Source organism: Poecilia latipinna, unplaced genomic scaffold (assembly GCF_001443285.1).
Source record: "Poecilia latipinna isolate Pla-1442-1.1 unplaced genomic scaffold, P_latipinna-1.0 Scaffold258, whole genome shotgun sequence".
NCBI classification, from domain to species: domain Eukaryota; kingdom Metazoa; phylum Chordata; class Actinopteri; order Cyprinodontiformes; family Poeciliidae; genus Poecilia; species Poecilia latipinna.
The window spans coordinates 561,623-582,661 of record NW_015112874.1 but is presented as its reverse complement, the minus strand read 5'-3'; the positions used below and the strand labels follow the sequence as shown (position 1 = coordinate 582,661).

General features: G+C 41.1%; 1 protein-coding gene across 3 annotated transcripts in view; it reads right to left on the bottom strand.

Annotated features, from left to right (window-relative positions):
- tle2a (TLE family member 2, transcriptional corepressor a) overlaps nt 1-21,039 on the bottom strand; it is a 53,338-nt gene that overhangs the window by 11,769 nt on the left and 20,530 nt on the right. Inside the window, exons 2-6 of one of the 3 annotated variants that reach the window (XM_015033165.1) lie at nt 18,982-19,145; nt 7,294-7,357; nt 3,946-3,990; nt 1,885-1,947; nt 178-282 (exon numbers count right to left, since the gene is read on the bottom strand). In XM_015033165.1, coding sequence (XP_014888651.1) covers nt 178-282; nt 1,885-1,947; nt 3,946-3,990; nt 7,294-7,357; nt 18,982-19,145 — 441 coding nt within the window. The remainder of the gene's footprint in view (nt 1-177; nt 283-1,884; nt 1,948-3,945; nt 3,991-7,293; nt 7,358-18,981; nt 19,146-21,039) is intronic. The other 2 variants (XM_015033166.1, XM_015033167.1) reach the window with 2 other exon arrangements.

Sequence of the window (21,039 nt, the reverse complement as noted above, 5' to 3'; positions counted from 1 at the left end):
AGTGAGGTCTGAAATCAAATCTCCGTTTTTGTTAAGCGTAGTGTGAAAACGAATAATGAGCCGATGAAGTCGGCACATTTTAAAATGTAGCGCATGCCAACAGGTTGGCTTGTGCTGCAAAAAGAAAAAGAAAAAAAAAAGGAGGAAAAATCAAATATGGGAGTGTAAGGTACACACGCTCTGAGGCAGAGGGAGGAGCCCACGTACCCCTATCGAAGCATTTAGCTCCCCCATGGTCACCTGTTTGGCGCGCTCCATGGCCTGGACCACCTGCTGCTGGTGCTGCGGATCAAACCAGAACACCAACCAGTCAACTTACAGTCTGCTAACTTTACATAAAAAAACAGGAGCATTTACATAAATTAAAACATCTTCGAAATGATCATTAATTTCAGAAGTCCAATTCAAAAAGTAAAGCTCGTTTATAAACTCATTACACACAGTGTGACAATTCCAGTCTTCATTCTGTTAGTTTTGATTATTACGGCTTTCTGGCAATTAAAACCCAAGAATCGGAATAACACTCGACTAATTAAAAACGACAATTTTAACACAAAAAATGTCTGCCTGTATTATATGAGAGTAAATTACAACAAGCTGGCTGTTCACAAAGACCATTCATGGAACGTTGGATGGAAGGAAAAAGTATGGTAGAAAAACCTTTTTAGGTAACATGAGCCCGGTTTGGAGAATTATGAAGCAAAGCATATGTAAGAGCATAGAGTAGATTCACAAGGCGTGGAGAAAAGTTCCAGTTGTTCACAACATGGATTAGGACGACAGCATTCCTCCTGGTAAACCAATCACTGGAAATCAGAAGCATCTTAGCGAAGACGAGGCGATGGTTGCAAAAGAGGTTCAAAGTCTTATTTTTAGACAAAAGCAAACCTTGCATTTCATTTCATTTCTTCTGGAGGAAAAATGCAAAGGAATAGAATCCATGATCTTTTAGGTGCAGTGCGAAGTTTCCACATCATCTCATCTGCTGGGGTCGGTCCACTCTGTTCGATCAAGCCCAAAGTCAACTCAGCCGCCTACCGGGAAACTTTAGAGCACGTCACGCTTCCATCAGCCGGCTGGTTTTATAGAGGTGTGATTTTATTTTCCAGCAGTAGTTGGTACCCACCCCAAACTCACACACACACACGCAACCTGGTACCAAAAGCTGGTTAAATAACCGTGGTGTTCCCGTTTCTGATTGGCCAGCAAACTGACCTGAACCCCGTAGAGAATCTATGGAGTAAGATGAGGAACACCAAACCCAACAATCCACTCAGGCTGCAATTAAACCTGAGCTGCCTGAACGCCTCAGCAGAGCTACAGGCCGATCGCTTCCCTGTTACGCAGCACCAACGCAGCAATTCATGAAAAGGAATCCCAAATGTGCACCTACTTTGTATTAGATTCATGTAGACCAACTTCTCTGTACATCAGCCTTTACTGCTCTTAAGTGTGACTATAATTTCATTTGAAAATAAAATCGGGGTTTAACTGGCTATAAGCCGTAATCTCTAAAATTAACAGAAATAAACGCTTGAAATGCTGAAAACACCTGAGGTTCACTTTTTCAACTGAATTGCTGAACCTTTACATTTGCTGAGATGTGCCTCAATGAGCACATGACAACTTGGACAATTGGTGTAGAATGAAACCCTTCGATGAGCATCTTTTTTTTTTTTTTTTTTAAATATTGCTCTTTAGTCTAAATGGAGGCACACCGCTCTGTCCTGTCCATCTGCAGCTCTGCATGTGCGTGTGTGTGTGTGAGACAGATATTGATAAATGTGGGCATGGCCACTTTTGTGTGGGTTCCTGTCACAAAGTAGAGATGGAGAACTGAATACAGTGTGTGTGTGTGTGTGTGTGCGTGTGTACGTGTCCCACCTCCTGTGTCAGAAAGGGGATGAGCTGAGCACATATCACGTTCAACCGCTTGGCAATCTCTGTCTGAAAGAGTGAAAAAAAAAAAAAGATACTGTCACTTTGATGAATAAACACACAAACAATCACACCGCCAAGACCGAGCATGTACACAAAGAGACACACACACACGCGCAGACGCGAAGGGTACGCGCACACACACACTGAGTTTTGGCCTGCTTCTCCCAGGGCCGGAGTGGTAAATATTTCAGCTGCTTACATCTGGTCCATGCAAATGGAAACTCTGCCAGAGAGTTTGGCTAAAATATTCATGGACAGCATCTGCTGTGGCCACAACCAGCCCACACAGAGAGCGAGAGTGTGTGTGCGTGTATGCACAAAGACAAAAAGAAAAGACACAACAAACCCCATCTCGTGTGTGTGTGTGTGTGTCTGTGCATGTCTGTTTTGTCTCTGTGTGTTTGTATTTATGCATGTACGGTTTTGTGAGTGCGTGTTCCCCGTTCGGTGGAAGGGTTTTGGGTTTGAAGGTCTCGTCTTCTTTGTACTTTGTGTGTGTGTGTGTGTGTGTGTGTGTGTGTGTGTGTGTCTGCCAGGACACACTAAAACATTGCCAGCAGCAAACTTTTCCTCCATTATCCCTCCATTTATCCATTCTTCCTTACCATCCGGACGGTAATCAGTGTGACGTACACCGTGGTGTTAGCTCTGACACACACCAGTGTGTTCGGTGGCCGGTCCAACCAGGCCGTTAGGGCCAGTAATGATATGCATGCAGAGATCATGACAGCATCATTATGGCTGCAGGCTGTTTATCTTGTTGACAGCAGCTACTCTTTGAAGTGGGTGTTTGTGTGTGGGAGAATGCATGCGCATTTCCACCTCCACACAAACACACACCCTCAGCCTCCCGCTCTTAAGTGATTTATTGATGCTGGACTGAACTCCTCCCCTCCCTCCACTTCTTTTTTCCTTGCGTTCCTCTCTCATTGCTCTGACTAGCCTCATCTCTCCCCATTGGACTCCCAACCCCTGCCCTTCTTCCCTCCATGCTCTGAATCCATCCCCCCCCCCTTCCCCCCACAAGCCTCCCACCCCCAGGGAGACACAATGATTTCTTGTTAGAGAACTTCAGCTACTAAATGACATCTTCAGGAGAGGGGGAGAAAACGGAGAGAACATGAGCAATCTACAGGAGGAGAATAGAAGGGTAGGATGAAATGGGAGAGGGGAAATGAAAAGAGGGGGCGGAGGAGAGAAAAGAGGAGGAATGGGGGCACAGTGGGTTGAGGAAATGACTGTCGAAGGACGGATGCGGGATGGAGGGGAGAAATGGTTAAAAGAGAAACAGAAGAAAGGCGGAGGAGGGGAGGGGGGGCAGAATTCAGACTGGGTGGAGGCGGGAGGAGGGGAAAGGCAGCAGTGGCGGCGCGTCAAAAGCGGAGCGATTGAGATGGCGAAATGAAGAAAGGGAGCGGAGAAAGATAGAGAGTAGACAGCAGGAAGGCAGTGACCTGATTTAAAGTGAAATTCAGCATGGACTGAATGTCTGCGAAGGAGGCCGAGGTGGAGGAGGGGATGCAGACAAACAGGAGACGGAGAAATCAATGAAGCAATGGAGAGGAGACGAGACATGGATAGTGTAAATAATAATAATAAAAAAAGGAGATATTAAGAAATAACAGCATTAAGAAAAAAGGCAGAAAGACCGGGGGGGAGGGGTGTGTGTGAGTGGGAGTGGGGGGACGAGCAGTGCAGGAATGACAGGAGAAACAAACGGGGATTAATAATGGGCAGGAGGGAAGGGCAGAGCACTCCTCTAGCTGTGGTGGAGAAATGAATTCTGTTTGTGGATCTTATTAACGCCTCCGCAGCGCAAACATGCTCTAGAAGTCCATCAGAAAACCGAGATTAGCAGCAGAGAAAGAAAAACACACTTTTTTGGGAAACAAGAGTTACTCAGAGCTGAGAAGGATGTTAGTGAAAGAAATCAGGAACCCCCCCCGCCCCCCTCAGAAAGTTTAGGAGAAACGGAGCAAAGCAGCAGACCAGGAGATGACTCACCTGTTTGTGCATTTCGATGTTAAGGCCGTAGGACATTTCATAATACTGAAACAAAAAGGAGAAGATTAGGAGAAGATCGTAGTTATACAAAATAAAGAATAGGACTGAAATGATTTTTTTCGTGCTGAATGGTTTTTAGATATGAAGTGGTGATTATTCATTTACTGCCGAACCAAAGATGCCTACAGTTTCATCCTTCTGGTTTAAAATGGCCATAAAACAGAGTCAACAGAGATATTCTTTTATTGCCAAGAGCTTAGATGAAAAACCCAAAGTGAACAATGAATCCTCAACATATTTGTAAACTGTCACAGTGAAACGCATTCCCATCAGAGCTTTACTCCAAAGATGTGCTCAAATACCATTTAATCTTAACCAATATGATAGTTATTTTGTGCATCAGTTATAGCTGCACAATATCTTGATTTGCAAGCATCACTGAAATTTCAATATGCATCACAAAGGACTGCTGTGATGCAGTGTCTAGAAGGCTAATATGCATTAAGGGTCTACGTACAATATAAACTGTGCAAGTCAGAAGGGAGTTAGCTGAAGAGCAAACGGTCTGCTGATGTTTCTGCTATGATAACCAAGGTACTTTATCCAAGCCGCATATTTGTGATGTTGTATTAGATACAAACACTTCATGAGCATAACTGTGCAGCAGACAGGAATGGGACAGACACAAAGGAAAACAAATTAGACTTTAACAACCTCACCGTCAGCACAGTCACAGAACATGTTGAGCCTCCGATCCCAAAAACAACAACAAAATAATCACTATGTAGTAAAACAGGTGAGTGCTCATTTCTACACACCTTCGTTAGGCTTACCCATAAAACAACAGGGTATTAGAAAAGAGAGGTTTTGTGCTTTGCATAAATCTGTCTATAATGACCAAATCCAAAAAATGCTCCAAATAAAACTACAGAGAAAAAAAGAATTCAAACCAGTGGAAACTTTTTGCTGCCAGACTCATCCGACTGCAACCATGTGCACGCCGAGGTGCCGTATGTCCCTAAAAGCACATCGCCACTAATTTAACCTCGACTGCTGAAGTCAGAGGCACTGAAGCAGCTCTAGTGTCACTTCAACCTAAGCCAGAAATACAAATCGATGCACTGAAATAGTGGTTGGACGAACTACAGCGATAATCAGGTCTAATGTGAGCCGCTGGACCGCTGCTTTTATCTTAAAGCGCGAGGAGCTGCGAGACACGCCGGAGGAGATGAATGCCACGGAGATGGCTGAGGATGCCTCTCTTCCCTCAGAGATGGACAAAAAGGAGAGCATTTTAAAGTCAGATGCTTTGAAAAGTGACAGGCTGACATTTGCTTTTCAGTGCGGCTGGTAGTGGGGAGAGGAGATTGGCAGTGGAGCAGCCAAAACAGGCTGGCAGGCTGGAAGAGGAGATGGCAGGGGTCCCCTGTCTCCAGATATTTCTCCTGGCAGTCAGCATCCATATGCGTGTGTGTGTGTGTGTGTGTGTGTGTGTGTGTGTGTGTGTGTGTGTGTGTGTGTGTGTGTGTGAGTGCAGGTGTGTGTGTGTGCGTATTTGTGTTTCAAGCACAAGTCTACAACTGTGTGGGCGTGTTCACCTATGTGCTTTGCATGCTTTGGTGCGAGTACGTTTTAAATCGAGCCATGCGAGTGAGCACACACTCCTCTGCCTGTGTGTGTGTGTTTGCCTCTAAGCCTCCATAAAAGATGCCTTCCCTGGCAGCTCCGCCTAGGAGCTCTTTGCCAAGTTTCGCCTGTTGCTTAGCAACATCCAAACTACCCCAAATCATCAGCCGGCAAAAAAGAGCCGATGCCAGCTACCATCTCCTCCCCCTCACAAGCTTAGACTCCGTGCCAGGATTGCCACATAGCTGTTTTTTTGGAACAGCAGGTTCTGGGCAGCTCACACTCCGTCAGCTGTGCTGCTTCTTGGCTCTGATCACAAGTAAATCAAGACTTGGCATGGGGAGGGCATGGGGGGATGGCAGACTTAAAACTCAAAGATGGACCAAGGGTTTTGGCCCCTCATTCATACAGAAAAAAAATAATCTGCTGTTTGAGTACATGTCAGAAAATTTATTCTTTTGAGTATTCCCCCCCCCCGCTATGATTTCATGACATTGTTCCGGAAAACTTCAGCTCCATAATTGTGGCAACAAAGCAAATCAACCCAAGTGAAAATGTTTCATCTATAAAATGTAATACACACAAAATAATTAGATATCGATAATAAAGTACAACATAAATGAAAATATTGAGGAGCTGCCAATTCCTTGTGTTATTGTACTTAAAAAAAAAATGTTTTTTTTTTCCTCCTCATTTTATGAAAACTTGTTGCTTTTAAAAACGTGGACTGCAGACTTCATGTGAACCATGCATGAACACATTGAAACTGGCTTGTTTGAACTTAGTACGGCTCTCGTTGCACTGCTGTGGCTCCCAACCTCTTTATCTGACAGCAGCAAGGGCAACAAACTTCGAGGAACCAATCCGTGCAATACTAAGAACGGCAACTCATTTTAGTATAAGCAACATATAACGTGTACTTTAACACACTTTTTACAGCACTAAAAACCAAAGATAATATTTAACATCAACCTGTACTTCTCTCGTCAGTGTTTTAGTCCTTCTAGGAAAAACAGGGTGTCAGAATTTAAACTGGTATGTCAGAGCTGGTGCCTCCATTTTCTTCAACTCGTATTTAGTTGACTGGAAGCCAAAAAGTACAAAAAAAAAAAAAAAAAAAAAAAAACTTTTTGTATTGCGCATGTACAGTTAATGTTGCAGTTTTTCAGACAGCATTGTAAAGATGACTGTGATTCAACACAGCTCTAGGTGGGATTATTGCAACATACACACACACACACACACACACAAACCTTTAACAGGGTGCTGACCAACTTCAGGGAATTTTCTTTGTTCAACAAATTACTAGTCTAATGTTAAAATCCTATTGCTACATCATTCATTAGTTCATCTATAAAAAAATAATTCTGGAAAATAAACCTACATACATGCATTAAGAAAAGATTCACATCGTCTTTGCCTCATAGTAACATTGTGGATGATTACATTAAAAAAAAAAAAAAGATTAAAACTACTATTGCTCTGATGGTATTTGGAATAATCTCTTGAAATGAAGTAAAACTTCTCAAAATGTGGGATCATAAACTTTCAGTTTGTCTGATAAGCAGACAAAATAATTTTATGTGCATGCATATTCCAGTTTTGAAATTTCAATCTCTCTCTTTTTTTTGTTTTTTTTCTTTGGCTATGTGGCAGCTACAAACAGTTGAAAGCGATTTCTGTGACTTGGCGCTGCGTTTGTTTTTGGAAGAGGCGTCTCACCATAACGTAGTGTCTTTGGATCTCGGTCTTCTCCGTGGCCAGTTTCTCACACTCCAGTTTCAAACTGCAACAGAGGAGAGCAGAAAAACAAACTGTTTGGTGTATCATCCTCCGAATAAAAATACACAATGCAATTAGCGACATAACAAATTACTCCTCCAGCCCTGTGCTCGTCCCCCTCCCCTTTCCACTTCTGTCCCTTCATCGCTCACTGGGGAGGAGGGAGCAGGGTGACTGGAGTGCTGACAGCCCATTATCACCTCAGAGCAGAGCAGAAATAGACAAAGTCACGCTTGGAGCCTGAAACCCAGCCAAGACTGCAGGGAGGCACATCCAAGGTGTCTCTTTGCTCCTCGCACTTCCTCCCTCTCTCTGGACAACTTTCAGTACATCCATGGACCTTCTTTCCCATTTGACTGCTTTCCTAATTATCTGCAAACCCTTCTGTCTTAAGTGTCAATTTGCTCCTCATTCACATTGAATTTTTAATTCAAGTTGTAGCTCCAGCTTTAAGTGGAGCAAATAAGAAAATCAGAGAAGAAAATCCTTTTTTTTTTCTTTTTTTTTTTCCTGCATCCAAAGCTGCTGTCCTGCAAAAACTGGACCCGTAGTTAGGCGTTTCCAAGTCCAGACCCATAAATTTGTCCCTTTTATGTTTCCTGCTCATTCTGCCTCAAAAATAATTCTCTGCTGCTGCACCCCACCTCTAAGCTCCCTCCCAAGCAAGCCAGAACATTTGGGCCCTTGGCAGTTTACACCGACTTGTTTGCAGGTAGCAGATTGATTGATTATGTGGGGGCGAGTAACAGGAGGGTGGGTTGGGGGGGTTGGGGGCTGGTTGTTGTTGCAGAGAGGTAGGACACTGGAGGTGGGTGGAAAGAGGGTCGTTTGGTGGGAGAAAATTAGAATATGATTAATACCGCAACATTACCCCCAGCCGCAACAGGTAATAACGTCCCCATCCGCTCCCTTCCTCTAGTGCCGCGTGCGCACACGCTCATAATTGACTCATTTATCATTGCCAGCCAGTTGAGCAGACAAGGGAGGTGAGGGAGAGAGGCAGGACGACAAGTAAGGAGGAGGTAGTGGTGGAAGAAGTATTGCGAGGATTAAACCCCACACCCGCTCTCCAGATTTTATTACAGTGGAATTGGCTCTCGGCACGATTCGCTCACAGCTGGGCTGAGAAGGAGCTACCAGTTTCTTTTTTCTTTCTTTTTTTTTTTTTATATTCAATTTATAACATTAAAAAAACTTGAAATGCTTTGACTACTCCCCCAACTTCACATACTGATTGCACACAGAAGTTATAGACGTCAACTTACTGATGTTACTTAATATTTTAGTGTACTTAATTTTCCCACAAATTAGATCCAACATGAAAATCTTATTTTTTTTTTTTTTTTAAAAGGGAGAAAATAATCCATATTTAGAAATGCACAGAGAAATCAGGTGCTTTTACAAACCGAGATTAGGGCTGGACGATATGACTGAGAAACATAAATGATAAATGGCTTGTGCTTCTTATCAGGTCCTTTGCTTTACACTACATTCACGTCATACTTCATTCACACACCGATGGTGGCAAACTACTGGATAGTAGCCACAGCAGGGGCAGTCTGACAGAGGCGAAGCTGCTATGCAGCAGCGCCACCAGATCCTCTGACCACCACCAGCAGGCAAGGCAGGTGAAGTGTCTTGCCTATAGAGACAAAACGACACAGGGAATCGAACCAGAAACCCACTGATTGTGGGACAATCGACACTGATTGTCCCACAATCAGTGGGTTAGACGGATAATTACTGATTAGACGTGAGCATTGGTCACCTTTCTGGTTTGTCCAGTTATACTCACTCACTCAGCACCGTTATTTTATTTTTAAGCAGTTATGAGACACAGAGGTAAAACCTGAAACTGCTGCTGCACAAGTCAACAGGTTGTTGCTAGGCAACCAAAGAGGAGGTTAGTTAGTTGATGCCACTGACCTAGCTTAGCTGGCCATGAGAAGGTGAGAAGTTCCTCCATCTACATCCCAGAGTGCTGTGGAGTTCTGGACCAGAGTTGAACTTTGTATCATATTTTCTGTTGATATTGATCCTCCATCTATCACGATATATGATTTATTGATGAGCCCTAGCCGAGATGATACTGTAGGTTGTGTTAACCATCCTTAAAACATGGCATTTAACGTCATACAAACCAGAACCTTCTACACGGTGCAAACATCCAACTAAATGATAACTTAGTCACCAGATAGCTAGCTGCCAGAGGACCACTTTTTAGTTTCTCTCACTACCATTATTATTAACATGATTATTTTAACTCATTTTAACTAGTTTATGAAGCAGAATGAAAAGGAGAAAAACCAAACTAAAGAGCAGCAACACTGAATTAAAATGCATAGAACATGTTTTATAAATGTTCCTTGATCTCTATGCTTTGGCAGATTGTCAACACTTTGTATTATTCGTAGGCTAACCATAGCACAACAAAGTTGCTCTGTTTTACCGTTTTGTCCAGCATGGCAGAAGCTGGATTTGGAAATGTTGACAGAATGTTTTTGGAAATCTCTGATACAGAAAGTATCTGCATCCTCAAGAACATGCACACACACAAACACACACACACTCACATGCACGTTTAAAATGTCCAAAGTCAAAATCCACTTGATTCAGCACATTTAGTTTCTGGCTAATAAATCTCAACACAAGTCATAGACAGAAAACCTCTCTTTACACCTGAAAAATTAGTGTCTGGCACTGGACAATAGCTTTAAAAAGCTGCACTGCTAATGTATAGACATCCACCCACAGGCTGACGGCTCTTCTGCTTAGGAAAAGACCTGCAGGTTGCACCAAGAAAGCAATAACCTTTCCTCACAAAATGGACTTCAAGGAATGAAATTACAGTGCGAGTGTGTAACCATTATGTGACTGTGGGAGCACAAAAGAGTTAGATGGAGGGAGTAAATGAGGGAGAGAGAGAGGAGGAGAGAAGCATAGGAAGTAGGCATTTCTTGTTGGAGTGATTGCCTGTAATAATTAGTGTTTGGCAGAGCACCGTTTACTGAGAGGAGGGAGAGAAGTTCCAGAGGACGAAGAGAAAGACGGCAAATAGGGGATGAAACTAGACTGAATGAGCGAGCAGGAGAAAGACACGAGAGCAGATATGACACGAGTGTGTGTGTCTGTGGTGGGCTTGGACGCTCCAATCTTTCACTGGCGGTGACAGGAGATAAGATGATCAGCTGAATGTGCTACAAATCTGCAGGCAGCCAGACAGCTCTGTCAGTACCGCACAGCAACTAGACACACACGCACACACGCACACACGCGCACACACACACACACACACACACAATATGGGAGCATCTAAAAATGCACACGGATTGTCACACAATAGCATCATGCAGAATATAAACACAAGCACATAGAAACTGTGCAAAAATTAGAATATATCAAGTATATAAAGAGCCAAATAGACAGAGAGCTGCTAAATAAACAGCAGAGAACACCCACATGCATTAATGAAAGCCTGCAGACAGAAGCAGCTAATTCTATTCCTTGAGAAAAATTTCGTAAACATTTGAAGTGGTGCATTTGCTATTGGAAAAAGATCCTGTGTTAATTTGAAAAAAATATTGATTTTATTTTCCAAAAGGGAATTTTCTATATGAACATGTTTGTCTGGCATAAATAATTGGACAGTATAAAGGAAAACAGGAGCCTGTAGGTGGTGTTGCACTCAAAACCACCTCGGCCAAGATCAAGTCAAGAACACACACAGATAAGTCCAAGACTTTAATGTGGCTGACCAAACCAATACAATTATTTTCAAGACATGTCTGTAAATCAAATTTTTTTTTTATTTTTTTTTTTTTTTTTAAGAAAAATTGCCTGTTCCAACTCATTAGCAAGCTGAGGTCCAGACTAATTGGTCATCTAACTTTTCACTTAGGTGCACTGTGACAACGTTTAGGTGAAACTGAACTTGTATACAAGTAGATCTCGACGAAATGCTACAAGCTAAAAACAGACTAAACAACTCTGACAACTAAACACATCTAACTAAATATCAACTAAAAGGCAGAGAACCGAGAGTAGATGAGTGAAAATGTAGGATTCAACAGCGTCCTCTCCTAAATATAGCACAGATGAAAAAAATAAAATAAACATCTTTATTTGTCCTGAAAAATGTTTCTCCTCCATGTTCTTTCATCCTCCCATCGTAAGCATTTAGATGGCAATGTTGAAAACCAAGTAATTAAATATAAAAAATAATGGTCACATTTTATTCAACACTGTCCAACACATGTTGGTATGAATAGTCGTTTGCCTCATTTGTCCTGTGATGGACAGCCTGCTCGTCCAGGGTAGGAATGAGTTGGTTTGAGTTTCCCTCAGTTTAGCCTCGAGTAAAAATGCCAAGTATGGTATAACACGGTATTAAAACAAATCTAATTTGTTTTGTCTGCAAAACAGGAGAGCAGTAATTATTCATACTGCCATTAAAATACAGCTTGCAATTCTTTTATCCTTAACGGTTCTTATTTTTGATCATTTTGGTTAAAAAAAATATAGAATTAACTTATAAATTCAATAGCAGAGACAAAATAATGCCTCTTCTGCAGTTCTGCTCTTTAATGATAAACATTAGGTTGAAAAACAAGCTGAGGTTAGCTGGTCTCTGGTTTCCACGCTCGAACCAGAAGAGTTTTTCAACAACCAAATTTGTCACAAAATGAGATAAAAACTGCAGTAGCCCTCTTACATCTCTGTCACCAGCAATGCACAGGAACAAGGAAGGCAATGGTAACACTGTTCTACTCTATAGTACCATCCAGTCACGCCAGCATCTCATCAAAAGAACTTTAAACCCTCTAAACGGAAAGATAAACAACTTAGCTGGTGTGAAACTGTTTTTTAAAACCCGCAACAATCCTCAATATCAACTGGACGACGTCTCGTCCAAAAGGTACCAAAACTTTTACCAGTTCGTCTCATGAGATCCATGCTGGAGGTCTTTAATTCTCCAATACATGTGTGGGTTTTCTTTGAGTACCCTCGGGATTCCCCAGTCAAAAACATGCATGCTGGGCAAACTGGCAGTCTAAACTGACATTGATCAACAAGTCATGTCCACTTGGCTGCGATGGCCTCCTGTGAGCCGTTTGCTGGGACAACTTCCAGCCCTGCCCGTCTCCCTGAACAGGACAAAGCAGATGACAAAGACAATAGATGGATAAAGGTGCTTAGTGTCAGCTCTACAATCATACAGATTTTGAGCTTAAAACTTGGCACGACGTAAGCATTTTGACGAATTTGTTCCATCAAATGCTTAAAAACTCATGCACAATTCTGCGGTGCCTGTTCAATCTGTGCTTTTTGGGTACATACCGGACTAAAGCTCCAGTGCTGAACAACAATCCCCAGATGTCAAGTATTAAAAACTGGCAAGAAATGTAGGGTTAGCCAATTAAACAAAGAAAAAAATGCTTTATTTATCTTTTTTTGAAGGAGTAAAAGATACAAGAACGAATTGGTTTTAAGAATAAAATGGCGTTATATCAGGTCTGGAGCAAAAATAAATAAATAAAAAATGTTGATTTAGGACTAGGCATGGATCAGTAAGAAACAATATGTTAACCGTGAGTAAAAATATCATGGTTTCTAAAATTAAATTACATAATATGATCAAATAGATTTATTAAAAGCCACTTACAAGCCAGCATATAGGATGTCAACTGTAGTTTTAAAACAAACAGATGACTCCTTTCACAAAATACTAAGGCAGAAATCTGGCTTCTTTTTGGTGAATAAGTTTACTTGCACATGAGCAAGCCAACTTTGAGGGTCGATGGAGTAATTAAGTCAAAGTATAGTTTGTACGAGCAGACTGTTGCTGGATTTAAAGCGTAAACACGACTAAAATCACAGAGAAGAGAAAGAAGGTGAGATATACAACATAAATTTAAAGTCTTTGCTCATCTTCCAACAGAACTGCAACACCGAGTTCATCCATCGCCATTTTAAAAAGGAGGACATGGAGAGAGTTCAGACAGATTTTAATTGTAGTGCTGATGCCAATGTCTAATAATTTCTATATTTTGCAAGAGAAAATAGCTTCACAATTCAGCTTTTCTGTCAACTTTAGCTGTAACAGACTTTAAATTACAGATCTCTGCTTGTGGTCGTCTGTGGTACAGTGAGCAAATCCTCCAGTCAAGTAACTTAAAAGGTTTTTTTTTTTTTTTTAATAGTTTGTTGAAATGTTTTACAGCCTTTAGGTTCTAAGGTGCGAATAAAAACTGCAACTCAATAGAAATATGGATCAATGAGTTAAGAGATCTTTAATTCTGTTTGCAAGAGTAACTACTGTAAAAGTATCAGAAGTAAAGACCATACGTTGACTGTGATCTTAATCCAATGTGTTGATGAAGTATTGGTTATTGATTGGTTGGTGGACATTTACTTTTTTCCCCTCTTGGCGTAGGATGTATTTAACCTTCTTTTCCACTAAGGTAGGTAAACAGAACATCAGGATCAGCACGTTTCTGCAGTGACAGATTAACACATATGAGTGACTTTACTAAGGTTTTAGATCACAGCTGCTTTGATACCATAGGAGGAAGGTTTTGTTGACCTAAAGCCACAATTTTCAGTCCCAAACAAAATATTCTTCAAGGAGCTGTTTTACCAAGAACCCCTTCTCCACTGAGATGCTAACCGGTTAATGTTCGGTTCTAGCCAGGTTGGGTGCGTCTCCATCGGCACAGTGTTCCTCATTATGTGGGCGTGAATACTGGCAAGAACGTGGGCAAGAAAGTAGGAACATAACTCTACAGGAGCTGTGGAGGTCATTTTCACATTTAACTTCGTCGGCTAGCTTCTCCAAAAATTTTTCGGTATGTGCGCCTGTGGCAGGTTGCCCCGTCCAGTTGACACCAAATGCACTTTTCTGCAAGCACCACCATCTTCGCTTGTCCAGGAACATAAATCCATGGCCCAATTAAGGAGTGCAATAGCTTGCCCGCAATACCCGAGTTGGCCTGGCTTACGCCACCCCCGAGGTTTAAAAAGACTGGAGGAACCGAGCAGGATCTGCAAATTGAGACAAATCTGGCCAACGCTGACTGGGGAAAAGAAAAAAAAAAACCACTTAAAGCCACACCGGTGGAGAAAGGGCCTAAGTCACTTTCCGCACAACTATGGGCTAGAACCTCTGCGATGTTTCCGCTTTGTCGTTTTCCATAAGCACTCATGTAATCAAGTTCTGTTGAAATGGCATAGAGGAAACACACCTTAGGAATTACTGCTACTAAACCAGTTTTTCAGGGGTAAAGCAAGACAAACGAGCCAAGTTAAGTCTTCAAACTTAAGGAAGCTCATCTCCAAAATTTAGATTTCAACAAACTATAAGAAATGAAGTGGCTATATGTTGAAAAAGGTATGAGTGTATAAGGAATGCTGACTTGAATAATCTTTTGAGTAGATTAAAGCATATATAGATATTAAAAAAAAAATAAAATCAGTATACAAAAATGAAAACTCCCTGAAGCAGGCAAGCTTACCTAGCTTACGCCTCAATACCAGTTAATTTCAACCCTTTTGACTATTTTTAATCATCATTTGTACTAATGAAGAATAAATGATTAATCGATCGACACAATCTTAAAATGACACACAGTCAGTGCATGGGTGGTTACAACTGCCTTGTAGTATTTGGGCAGAGAAGAGTGGAGGAGCTCTTTAGAGATGAGTGGCAGCATATTAGAGGTAAGTGGAGAGCCTATCTGACTCCGCAGAGCGCGCACACACACAGCGTAGTGCTCGCAGTCACCAAGAACAACCTGTGTGTGTTTGCAGAGACTGAAAATTACAGTAATGAGAGCTCTGTCAGCAGCTCCTCCCGCTTCCCTTCAGTTTGCTGATTACAGCCTGTTTGGATAGTTGAAACACAACCACACACACACACTCCCACATACAGGAGTAGTTGGCACACCATTGACCCTTTAATTAATTAACTCTTCCCTGTCTTTAGCCTAGTTGGTAATTTTTCTCCCCATCTCAGAGAAACAAAACATCAATTTAGGAAATTTGCCCTCTGACATGACCCTTGCCACACACCCAGTTAGACACAAAACCAAGTTGCAATCCATCAACCCTAATCCCTCCACTGACTCTTCTGCTGTCTAATCCAACATAAGAATATAAACATCTTCCTTGAAGCAAAACAACACAACCGAGCTCTGCCGTTTCAGGACAACATCTATTTGTGTGACGATAATTGGAGTCTGAGTACATGCATTAGTCTGAAGTGTACATGAATAGATCAGTGCGTCTATTTGTGTGGGCATTGGGGTCATGTTGTGCCTCCAGGGTGAATTGTGTCCATGTGGGTCTGATTACATGAAGGTGCAGTCTGCAATCAGAGATGCAGCTCTGTGCAACAACCTGTTGGATTATACAAGGCCACTGCTAATCCTGCCAACTGCTGCTGGTCTTTTCTAAAACTGGAGCCAAACTGAACCCAGCCATGGATAACGTATAGCCAACAAGAGTTACAGCGCTAAGGGAAGAGTCGAGGGGTTTTGTTGAAATGATGACTTTTCCTTTTACAACTTAATGGATGTTTTATGACCTCTGAGCAGCGTGTGGCTTGAGATGTTGACATGCATGACTGGGCTACTTGGTGATTGTGCAAACGAACATAAAAAGCCCTCAGTCTGCATTAAGTGATGCAATAAAACTATACCAGATTCTTACTGCTAATTAATGAACAGTCAAATATTTGGAGTAAAGCTTAAAATCACTTAAGTATCAACAATGGCTGCTAAGACAGAAAGATATAATATAAGCTCAGATATAGCGTCACATTAGGCAGAAATGAAACTAAATCTTTAACTTGACACTTAAAGGCAGAGTAAGAGCAGCACTGTCGAATAGAACCGTTTTAGTACCAATTTAGTAAAAAACTGGTATTTAAAGCTAGAAGTTGAAGAGATAGGTTGCTCTCATAGAGGACAATTCACTGATTTCCCAGAAGGAAAAGCATCTTAGTGAAAACGTGAACGCTTTACAGCAAAGCTGTACCGTTTTATCGTTTGAGCTTAAGTCTTAAGGTAGCGGTCTACGCTTTATAACACACACAAAGACTGAGGGATTACAATTCTTATACTTGTAGTACCCAAGTATAAAGACGCCACAGATCATTTAAAATGTTAAAACATTTTGGTTTATTTTAAGAGTAAAATCCTGTTTGAAAACAACTGCTATGAGTAAAGGGCCAAACGGCTGGACAGACTGACGGATAAATGAGTGGACCAACAGATTGATGGACATGTGGAAAAAGGTTTTAGACAGATAAGAGGCAGGAAATTAGAAAATATTTAAATGAAAATCCATACTATTCCAGAATGTATATGAACCATTTGGAGTTGGATACCCATGGCATTGCAAATGATCTTTTCTTGAAAAGTGAAGCAGCTAAAAACATCCTGAATTAATGAAAGGTGGAAAAGATGTAGATTCAGTGGCATCTTTTCCACATCCTAAGTGCACTAGTCCATTTTTGTTGACCCTGTTCAGTAGTTTTCTTAGAGTATTAATCAAATTCGGAATCAGCAGCTTTAATTATTAAAACTGGAAATCGTATTAGCCAGGAAAAGCCTAACTGGCCCAACAGGCACAACATATTTTATTGGAGGAAAGACTAGGCCCTAGTCTCAGTTTTGTTGAGTTTACACTTCAACTTGTGGCGAGCAAAGAAGAGAGAGAAATAAGAACACACACAAACACACATTTGTTTGAACAGGGCAACAGTAGCCATGGGGTATAGAAGTTTTTTTTGGGGGGGGGCTTTGGGGGGGATGCTGAGTGTGTGTGTACAAAAGAAGCTTGAAGTGGGATAGAAAGAGACTCTGGTCACTGAAAATCAAAGCAGGATGAGAGGAGAGAAGTCAGGGGGTGGGAACCATGTGAAGGTGTGCCAGAAAAACAGAGTATAGTGGGAGGGGGGGGATGCTACATAAGCAACCCAAATCCCCACATTCAAAAGCTTTCAGGGAACATTCCTGCACATCACGTTAACCATACAGTCAGTACACAGCAAAAAACAACTCGGAGTTGTGGTAAAGATTGGGTGTGAAACTGAAAAGTATGTTGCAAAACCAGAAAGTTTAACTTGGACCAACATTTAGAATGACATGCTGATGTCATGTAATGGAAAAGCACATCAATGAACAGGTTTTGTACCATCCCACCCAACAATGACACTTGCACAGTGTACATAAGCCTGATGCGTCACCAGGCTTTACTTTCCCCACCGTCAGGCTAAGGATTGTTTGTTTATTTATTTTAAAGAGATTTTTTTTATACACCTGTGATATCTGAATATCTGAATTTTTTGTTCAATTTCCTGCATCCCCTTTTTGTGGACACAAAGAGGGGTTACATGTCTGCTATGTGGAATTATTTGGCTATAAAAAGATGTGCTGCACAATGTTGCTACCTCTCAAGATAACACTACGAACTTTTATCAATTCAACACCACAAAGACATTTACGATATTTGCTTAGATAGAATGCTAGCAACCAGTGCTTCGACTTTAAGTAAGCAAAGTACAAGCCGACACGGGTCACAGACCGAACAGTTTGGAAATATTACTCCTTATGAACATGATTTGAAAAGGCATGTGAAAATAACTCTGATAATAATAGAGTTCATAGCGAAAGACACAATGCCCATTTGTTGATGATGCTCAGGTTTTTTTTTTCTTTTGCAACAACTGATTTCTGATCAAGCCTTTTAGGAGTCATAACAGAGTCTAATGATGGGTTACATTGACAAAGATTTAAATCTTACTGTACAGGAAAGGCAAAATTTTAACAAATGTTTTGCACTTATTAAAAATAAAGTACTCTAATCCAAGGCAATGTGCCGCTGGGTAGGTTCATTTAAGAATGTTCAAAAAGTGTTTACAAAAAATGACAAATGCATAAAACATTGTACACGTCACATATTAAATTGTAATTACAATATTGAGGTAAAAAAAATAAAATAAAAACAGAATTGTAGTATTTTCAGAAGCCGCTCAGACCTAGCGATATCACAGATGGATTAAGCTAGGTTTATAGTTGACACATTGAACTCAGCTTGCACCAGTGGTGCCGTCTCCCCGTGGCTTTATGACCGAAGACTAATGTGTGGCATTTGTGTTTACATCTCACATGCTTTGATCAGTACCAAAACCTTAATGAAATACTAGAATTTGTACGCTGGCAATATTTCGTCAAGCATATAAACACTCATTATTGTCCATTTTAGATCATTTTCATTTTAATTTATTCTATGTTAAATGTGGCCAGCGTTAAATAGTTTGATTCAAGACCCCTTGGCTGATTAATTAGTGCAACAGATGTGCAAAAAAAACAAAAACATTTTAACTAAATGTTTTGCCTTTGTCTTTTTTAAGAGGCTTCTAATAATTTACAATTACCTAGTCATATTTTCAAATTTCTTATCACCTTTTAACATTTCTAAACAAAAAATCACAGCAGGTCATTGGTTGACTGCCCTAGCTACTCTACCATCAGATATATCCAGTTTTCAGCGGGAAACCCTGCTTTCACCAAGCCAAAGTAGCAGAACAGTACAGGGGAAAAAGCCTTCAACTTGCTACACACCCACCTGTGGTACTGTGTCTGCAGGAACTGAAACTCCTCCTTTATGCGGTCCAGAGTTTCTGGATAGGTTAGTTTGAGTGACTGGGGAGTCCCTGAGGCTGCTGCTGCCGCCGCCGCCGCCGCCGCCACCACTGAGGCTGAAGACCCCGGGGGTGGCTGAAGAGGCGCCTGAGAGAGGGAAAGTAAGAAAAAAAGAAATCCAATTTATAGTCACTAATGAGAACACCGTGTGCATTTATAAGTGCAGGATAATTGCCAAAAGGGAGTCACTGTTGGCATCAGAACTCCAAATCCTGTCAACAACTTTGTGGTAACAGCTGAGGAATTTTCTGTGGAAAATGACAAGTGGCAATTAAAAAAAAAAAAGCACATTTTAGCTTTCAATAAGAGCCAATATCTACAACACAATGTTCAAAACATCCACAGGAAGCCATAAAATATCAATGCCAATGATGTCGATCAATGAGCAGAAGGAGCACAGTCTAATCCAGAAATGTTGTCATTGCCCCCAGAGGCAAATCTGAATAGGCCAGCAGTACTCGGATGCATATATGGACTTCCATGTCAAATAAAAAGACTCAGTTCATATCTCACTATTAAAGTAGAGCACCATTTTTTTAAGGAAAAAAAACAAAAAAAAAACACCTCATCATTACTAATGCCCCTGCCCCCCACAGCCTCTGAAGATAGTCTCTCTTCTCTGCAGGGTGCACAGCAATTAGGAGAACACAACTGTAGGGGTAATGCTGTGAGACAGGCAGACAAAAGGGAGCTGAGAGACGGTCTAAGAGGGTGGTCGGGTCCGTCCGTCTGTCTGTCTGACTCTGTGTCAAAATAAGGCGAGAGAAGAAGCAGACAGTTTTGGGGACAGCTGGCTCATAAGCTTCACAACATGTAACCAAGATGGTGATGTTCACTTACTCGACGGACTCGATTCCGATTTATCCGATGTTAGAAGCAATACTAAAGAGTCCAGAAATGTGCTTAGTGCGGGATAATTTCAAGCAATCCAAAATTGCACAACCCTACACAGCTTATAAGAGACAAAATTGCAAAGATTACAGATCAGCTATTGTGCCAGTTTCAGGCTTATATACCGATGTGTGTTGCAGATGTGTTGATTAGTTTGCTCCGTCCTAATTAAAAAAACTAAACTCAGATGTATAATGCCGAATCCCTGGTGGTTTACAAGACCAACAACACTAACGACGCCCATTTCTCTTCAGATGTGCAGCTTTTGATCACACAAATACAGCCTGAGTGTGGAGTAGACTGCGCTACTTCTCAGCAGCTTAATTTCTGGAGTTCAGGCAGAAGGATAGAACTTTCCACATGGTGCCACGCAAACACCAAGGTTTTCTTATTGCAACATCTTCCTCCTAAAGGTGTATTAAAAGAGAGAAACTCTTTTTTTTCTACAAATATTCCTAACCAGTAGCCATCTTGCTTCTTCTGGCTGCCAGGGGATTTTATTCAAATATCATCATCCTTTCCCAAAAGGGAACAAAAGGAAATCAGAAAATGCTTTGCATTTTATTCCTGTTTGTAGGGAAATTAAATTTTGCATTTGTCAAACCTATGTAAAAAACAAAACAAAAAACATTTAAGTCTTTTTCTTTCATCTTTCATCTTAAATATGTTTGGGTTTCTTTTCTTAGAAATAAGTGGATAAGTGCTTGCAAATGTCCTTTTAAAAATGGTCATACAAACTGAGTCTATGTAGGAATCAAGTTAAACCAGAGTTTTGACATGTTGCAGTTTCAAAACTACTTGAATTTTCGGGGTGTCATGCACTTTGGAGAGCTTGAGTGACTGGAGTTGCACTGAGCACAAAGTAATCCTATCCAAGCTTGATTGCAGCACACTGTCAGAGAGCTGGCTGAAAGAAAGCCAATAGTTTTTCTTTTTCCTCGCATTTGCAAAAAACAAATAAAAAAAACCTCAGCTGTTTGAAAAAGTTTCCATTCACAAAAAAAAAAAAAAAAAAAAAAAAAAAAAAAAAAGAATGGTTTTTGCAAAACAAGGGGCCCAGACAAACGACCCCAAAAAAACAAAAAAGGGG